General features: G+C 53.9%; 1 protein-coding gene across 1 annotated transcript; it reads right to left on the bottom strand.

The window, feature by feature from the left end:
• Nucleotides 1-3,608: 3,608 nt before the first annotated feature.
• Nucleotides 3,609-6,754, bottom strand: FAM43A (family with sequence similarity 43 member A). Its single transcript, XM_008981425.4, has one exon. It carries the CDS (start codon nt 5,811-5,813, stop codon nt 4,551-4,553), a length of 1,263 nt encoding a protein of 420 aa, XP_008979673.1. The 5' UTR covers nt 5,814-6,754; the 3' UTR covers nt 3,609-4,550.
• Nucleotides 6,755-6,987: the final 233 nt, after the last annotated feature.

Below are 6,987 nucleotides of genomic sequence, written 5' to 3'. Positions count from 1 at the left end.
CCAAATCTCACCTTGAAATTTGATCCCAGTGTTGGAGGTGGGGCCTAATGCGAGGTATTTGGGTCATGGGAGTGGATCCTTATGAACAGACTAATGCTCTCCCTGTGGAGGAGAGGGAGGCAATGAGTGAGTCCTCTCTATTCACTCACTTGAGAGCAAGTTGCTCAAAAGAGCTTGGCACTGCCCTTCTCCCCTTCTCTTGCTTCCTTCTTCTTGCTATGTGATTCCTGCTGCAGTTCACCTTCTGCCATGAGTGGAAGCAGCCTGAGGCCTCACCAGGGCAGAAGCTGGCACCATACTTCTTGTACAGCCTACAGAATGTTGAGCCAAATAAACCTCTTTATAAATTACCCAGCCTTACCAGGCACGGTGGCTCATGCCTGTAATCCCAGCACTTTGGGAGGCCAAGGTGGGTGGATCACCTGAGGTTAGGAGTTCAAGACCAGCCTGACCAACATAGCGAAACCCCATCTCTATTTAAAAAAAAATTCAAAATTAGCTGGGTGAGGTGGAGGGTGCCTGTGATCCCAGCTACTAGGGAGGCTGGGGCAGGAGAATCACTTGAACCCGGGAGGCGGAGGTTTTAGTGAGCCAAGATTGCACCACTGCACTCCAGTCTGGGCAATAAAAGTGAAACTCTGTCTCAAAACAAATAAATACATAAATAATAAGTTACCCAGCCTAGGGCATTCCTTTACAACAACACTAAACCGACTAAGACAGTAGCCATGTGCAACAAGCCTGGAGCAGAGAGTGCAGAGCGCCCTGGGCCGGGCAGCCTCCTGGCTGCCTGGAGCCCTGGGCAGTTTCCCACATGTTAGCCATGGCTCATGGCTCCTAGCCCCAGCAGTCCGTGCACATTTCCAGGACTGTCATGCATCAATTACCAGCAGATGCTGGGACTACTGATGCATACCACACAGAGGAAAGAGTTCTGCTTATTAAATTAGTAAATCGTGTTAGAAAAGACGGCAACTTACTCCTGATAGAATTTGTATGTTTCTCGTGATCCTTGGCAATTACAATGAGATTTTTAAATCTCCAATATGGTGCCAGGGGTATAGATTCTACCAATCAGTTATCTCCCTATTCAGAAGCAGAACCCTCAAAAACAGCTCTGTCCCCTGGGAGGAAATTGTGCTTTCTTAGTATAACAGAGTCTTTCTAATTTGTTTAAAATCTGTTCTGCTGACTGAGGGGCAGTGAGAGGGGTGTTTCTTTAGGGAAACCATGTATGTGTGCACACACACGTGTGTGTGGAGGGGGTGTTTTCTGAAGCCCTAGTAGTTGAGAGGGTATGAAATACTATTGTTTATTTGATATCATTTTATTCCTCCCACCTTCCTGCTCACATATGCAACAAATGGTAGAAATGAACGTGGGATGCTTGTGCTGTGAGAAGTTGATGAATGCCTCCTCCCCGGACGCTGCCACCCCTGGAAGATAGCGCTTGCTGTCGGAAGTCACTCTGTTTTTCAGGCACTCAGTGCTGCATTGTTGAACGCAGAGGATTACTTCGGCTGCGAAAGAATGTGGGAAGTGTCTCACTGCACTTAAACTACCATCAGGTGAAGTCAAGGAGAAACATGAGCCTCACTCTGCAAGAAGGAAAAGTTCAATTTGATGAGTAAACCTGACTTCAGGTGTTTTCTGGAAGGCGGATTTTATCTAATGACTTAGCTTTGTTTTTGCCTCTCTGCTCTTTTCCCTTGAGCTCCAGAAGCAAATTGGTTTTAGGGTCTTTTTTTTTTTTTTCACTCAAAACATCTCTTCTTACTCTAGTGATATCATCCCTGGAAGACTGAGATGTAACAAGAGGTGAATCATGTGTCACCTTCGCTTCTCTTCTAGAATTACATCAGTCAGAGCTCGGGGGTGCAGTGGGGATCAATGCCAAAAGGCAGAGGGGAGGAAGGAGAGATGGGGAGGGCACAGACAGGGAGGAGGGGAGCTGGCTCCTTTCAGCCTGCTTCTTTTCTTCTTCCTCCTCCTCAACCTTCAAGTCCCCCTTCCTATTTATAAATCACATAAGAGGAACAATCAGACTTTAAGAGATGGCTGCTTTATATTTATTGATGGTGTTGGTTTCAATGCCATTTGCCTGAACTTTGGACCAGTCACCATATGCCCATCCGTCACAGATGAAAGCCATCACTGGCATTCTCACCAGACACTTAAACTAGATAAGAATGAAGACACACAGACCCTGCCCTGCCTCCCAAGTATTAGCCATATTATCTTCACTGTCTCATCTCTTCATCAGTTTCAAACAGCAGAGGACTTCGCAATGCATGGAAATAATTTGAAATGTGAAATCTAGTCACACAGGCTAGTGATGGCCCACACAGCCATTTGCTGATCAGGTGAGCGCATTGGGGTGAAAGGGCTGGGATTGGGGGGCGGACTGAGATTTGACTTTCCTGACCTCTCTCTAGCTGGGGTTTTTAATGTCATTCAATGATGTGTATCTGAGGTATTCATGGAGAGAGATCGAGTCTCACAACCAAGCCAAAAGAGAATAGATTCAAAGGCCTGGACCTTGTCCTAATGCCCTTAAGAAGTGACTGAATATTTTTTTAAAAATATTTTCCACTCACCCTCTTTTATTTCTTAAAGCTAGTTCTATGCCTGAACCACTCCCGTTAATTAGGAAGAAAATCTTTCACCCTCCTTTCCTCTATGGTTCCAGTGAATTCCAGACCCCTTAGGATTTCTGGGTCTAGCTGCTCAGAACATATTTCTGATGAAAACAAAGCAAAGTGGCCTCAGGACACCAGGGAAGGCCAGGAGCGAGATCCATTTCTGCAACACAGGAAGAGAGGCCCAAAGGGGCAGAAGGAAAATGTAATTTGCAGAAGGCACAGTTTTGGCAGCATCTTATTACAACTTCCAGCTGATCGGGTGTAGCCAAACTAGAGACATCTGTTTGGAGTTTACAACAGAAACAAACACACAGAAAGCATGAAAGCGCTCTAACAGCTCCTCTCCGGCTCGACCTTTGGGCCATCCCCCCACTGGGCCACAGTGAGTTATAGAAGGGAAGGAAATGGGCTTTGCAGCCTGCCCAGCCACCCACCCACCTGCACCATGACTCACTCACACCAGGATCAGAACTTGTCAACTTTTCTCTCCCCCTGGTTTTCCTCCCAGGAAAAACAGAGATGGCCCCACTCCTCAGAGAACTCCTCTTTGGGTTTTTAGTTCATCTTTAAAGCTCCTTGAGCTGTTTGTGAAGGAAAAGATAACGGGGTCTCCTCACACTTGATTAGTAGTACGGTGGTAAAATCTCGGCTGACCTGGAAAGTCACTCCTCCATAACCTCACAGGTCTGAGAGTGCAATAAGGAACTCACCTTGGCCTCTCCGAAAGACCAGAAAAAGACCAGACTCACACAACTTCATGAGTGAAAAAAACGAGATAATACCTGAAAGGGGGCCCCAGACACAGCACCTGCAGTCGTGGGGGTCCAGGAAGGCCCCAGATGATGCATCAAGTGGACCTTCCTTCCCTAATTCTCTCTAAGCATAGGAAAGACCAAAGACTGTCCTGTGCCACCCAGGATTGGACAGTCTCCCACTCCCACACAGCAGTTCCAGACATTCACCTGATCTGTTACATTTTCCTCTTTATTCTCTCCCCACTGGCTGCAAACAGAACCAGAACAGTGCTACTTTTTTAAAATAACAAAATGTTTTATACACATTTCTGTATATACAACTGAACATTTTACATGTTTCTTTTGCACAGCAAAAGATATAAACAATCAGCTCTGAGAACACAGTTATGTACAGAAAAAAGTCAAAAATACTTCACAACAGTGCAAAAATATTTTACACAGTATCATGGAGTGAGATCTTTTGAGCAAGAGGAAGGGTGTGTGTTTGTGGGTGTGTGTTTCTAAAGGAAAACTCCTTTTTAAGATATTAGATGTCTTTAGCTGTAAACAAAATGCAACTTTCTTTCATCTCCCCCCACCACCCCCCAAACAGTTATTTGAGGAATTTGGCAGAATTTCAGGGGTCTGAGTCTGAGGTAAACAGCCCGAGCTCTTGCATCAAAAAGAACCAAGGGCCAAGGGGTAGCATTAAAGCCTCAAACACCTTGAGAGCAAATTCTTGTTTTTTTAAATGACATGTCAGTGACAGTGCAGGGCCACTCCCAGGGGGTGGGAGGAGGAAGTGAACCCCTCCTCCTCAGGCCCCAGCTGCCCCACAAACAGGAAACTGGCCAGGCACCTATGGCCTGAGACTAGGAACTTCAGCCAGCCTTCCTTCACCCGCACCCCAGAAGGCTGCCTCTCTCTCCCTCCTGGCGGGGTTTCTCCCCTCGCATCTCCCCGCATTCCCACACGCAACCCGAGTCCGCCTGGCACAGAGCCAAAAGTGCTGGGGCGGGAGCGGGGGCGGGGAGGTAGGGGAGCAGTCGGGGAATTCTGGGCCTGGGCCCCAAAGGCCCCATTTCCCCTTTCCTGGGGGCGGGCAAGGGACAGGGAGGTGGTCGGGGCAACGGATGGGTAGCCACGGTGCAGCGCTGGGGACGCACGGAGGAGTTCAGTTCGAGTGGGGCTCGTCTGTGCTGGCGCTGTCGGCCTGGCTCGACCGGTCCCCGGCGGTGGCGTCCGGGCCCCCGCCCTCAATGGAGCTCTCGCTGCCCGTGCTGTCGCCTGACAGCAGGCGCGTCACCCGCAAGTCGGCCTGCAGGGTGCGCACGTCGTTGCCGAAGCTGAGCTCGCCCAGATCGTTAATAAGTTGCGACAGCTCGACCTTCACGTCGGAGGCGCTGCCCAGCAGGAGAGGCGGCGGCCCGGCCCTGGGGCCCAGGGAGCCAACGCCGCTCCCCAGCGCCTCCCCGCGGCCATTCTCCAAGGTGTCCAACAAGTCCCCGCACTCAAAGTGCATGGCAACCACCAGTGCCCGCTGCGCCTCGGCCTCCTCCTCTGCTGGATCTCCCTCTGCTGCGCGGTTCTCCTCCTCCTCCGGGGAGCCCTCGGGGTGCTCTTCTTCCTCTTCCTCCTGCAGCTCCTGCTCCTGCTGTTCGCCGAGCAGGTCCTCGGTGATGGAGCCGAGCTTGGGCGCGCTGCGGCTACGCTCCACCGGCGGTTTATAACAGCTGGGGCCGTGCAGGAGCAGCTTGCGCAGCGGCACTAGCGGGATCGTGTGCGCCCCCACCAGCTCCTGCTGCTGGTGACGCGCGTCGTCCCGCCGCTTGAGGCGTTTAAATTCCGCCAGCGCATTAGCCGACGTCTGGTAGAGCAGCAGGGCCATGGCCTGCGCCTTTTCGGGCTTGGATACCAGCACCGCATGGCAGCGCAGCATCACGGCCTTGTGCTTCAGCTCGTGCCGGTACACCCAGGCGAAGACCTTGGGCAGCCGCGCGTCCGCCACGCAGTAGGTGACGCGGTGCAGCAGGTACAGGTGCCCCGGGCGGCGCAACGCACGCTCCTCGGCGTGGACCATGCGGATACCCTGCGCACTCACCGTCAGCTTCATCTTGGTGCCCTGACGGCCCGCCTCGCTCTTGCTCCAGATCTTGCCCACAGCAAGGTCCGTGCAACCGTCGCCGCGCGCCTGGATGGTGGTGGCATTGCCCAGGTAGAGCACGGTGTAAGTTGGGTCCTCGCTGGTGATGTGCAGCTTCTTGCGCTTGGAGCGGAACATGCTGCCCACCCGGCTAAGCGCGCCTTCGGGGCACGCCCGCGCCAGCGAGCTGAGCGCCGAGTAGTGCAGGCTCACAGCGTAGCCCTTGGGCTTGGACGCCTGCCGCGGCGGCGCCTCGGCCAGCAGCTCGAACTTGTGCTTCTTCCACGGCAGCATCTCCGAAGGGCGCCCCGGCGCAGCTGGGCGGCGGCGGCGGAGCGCCGGATGCGAGCCCCGCTGAGCCACCGGCCCCAGCCGGGCTCGGCCCGGGCAAGATCGAAAAATAAAATTCTACTGGGAGTGGCCCAGGGGTAGGGAGTTGGGGGGAGGCGGGGGAACCCCTCAGAGAGTGGGGGTAAATTTTCTAAAAAAGAAAATATTCAGCTTCGATTGTGCTGAAAAGGTATGTGTGTGTTGGGGGGGAGTTGAGGGGCCAAGCGCGCACACAGACTTACCCCAGCCTGGGCAAGGGCGAGGGCAAAGAGTCTCAGGCAAGCCACAAAATGCGAGAGAACGAGCGTGGAGCAGAAACGGTCAGGAAAAAAGCTAGAAGCGCGCGTGCAAATAAATAAAGAGAGCCCCAGCAACAGCACTGGGATGGTGCGAGAATATGCAGGAACTCCTCGGCGAACGAGAAGAGGGTCCCCTAACACACACAACCCCTAGGACTGGGGCCGAAACCCGGGGAAACTCTACAGCGAGTGTGCCCAGGGGCCGCTGCTCCCCACCTCCAAGGGGTGCTGGAGACGAAGAGCCCCTCGGCCGGGCTGGTCTCAGAGACAGCAGCTTGCCCCAAGTGCGGTGGGAGGCTGGGTCCGGCTGACCGCGGCGGGCCCCGCGCAGCAGTCCCGCGGGGGCTCACTGCATCTTCGCTCCGCCAGACACCGGGGACTCGCGCTCGGCCGGCTCAGTGTCCGGGATAGCTTGGCCAGGGCAGCGCTGGGCTCCGAGGGCAGGGGGCGCGCATGGTCGGCTCTGGGGACCGCCGCTACCTCATTTCTTCCCTCCGAGGCGATGTCCAACTCCGCTGCCCGGCTCTCCGCGGTCGACTGCCCGCCTTTGCAGCGCGCCCTCTCCAGTGCTGCGAGCGATGGCCAGCTCGCCTGCTTCACATCCTTGCCGTCCGGGAGGAAGATCTCGGGTAAATATAGGCCGGCGCAAACCATTCGCCGCGCGGGGACAGGGGAGGAGCAGAGAAGAGGATCTGTTTCGGGCTCCGACGCCGGGCAGATTCCCGGTCTCTTAAAGGGACCCGGTGACAGCCATTGCTCGAGGGAGCGGCGAGACCGGTCCAATCCGGCAATTACATCTCAAATTTATCAGCATCTCTTTTGTCTACGGAAATCTCTGG

Source organism: Callithrix jacchus, chromosome 15 (assembly GCF_049354715.1).
Source record: "Callithrix jacchus isolate 240 chromosome 15, calJac240_pri, whole genome shotgun sequence".
NCBI lineage: Eukaryota > Metazoa > Chordata > Mammalia > Primates > Cebidae > Callithrix > Callithrix jacchus.
The sequence above is the reverse complement of the archived record's forward strand: the minus strand, read 5'-3'. Positions and strand labels throughout refer to the sequence as shown.

Bases quoted from the DNA above. Each gene is read 5' to 3' on its own strand.
- FAM43A (XM_008981425.4), bottom strand. From the start codon at position 5,813: ATGCTGCCGTGGAAGAAGCACAAGTTCGAGCTGCTGGCCGAGGCGCCG.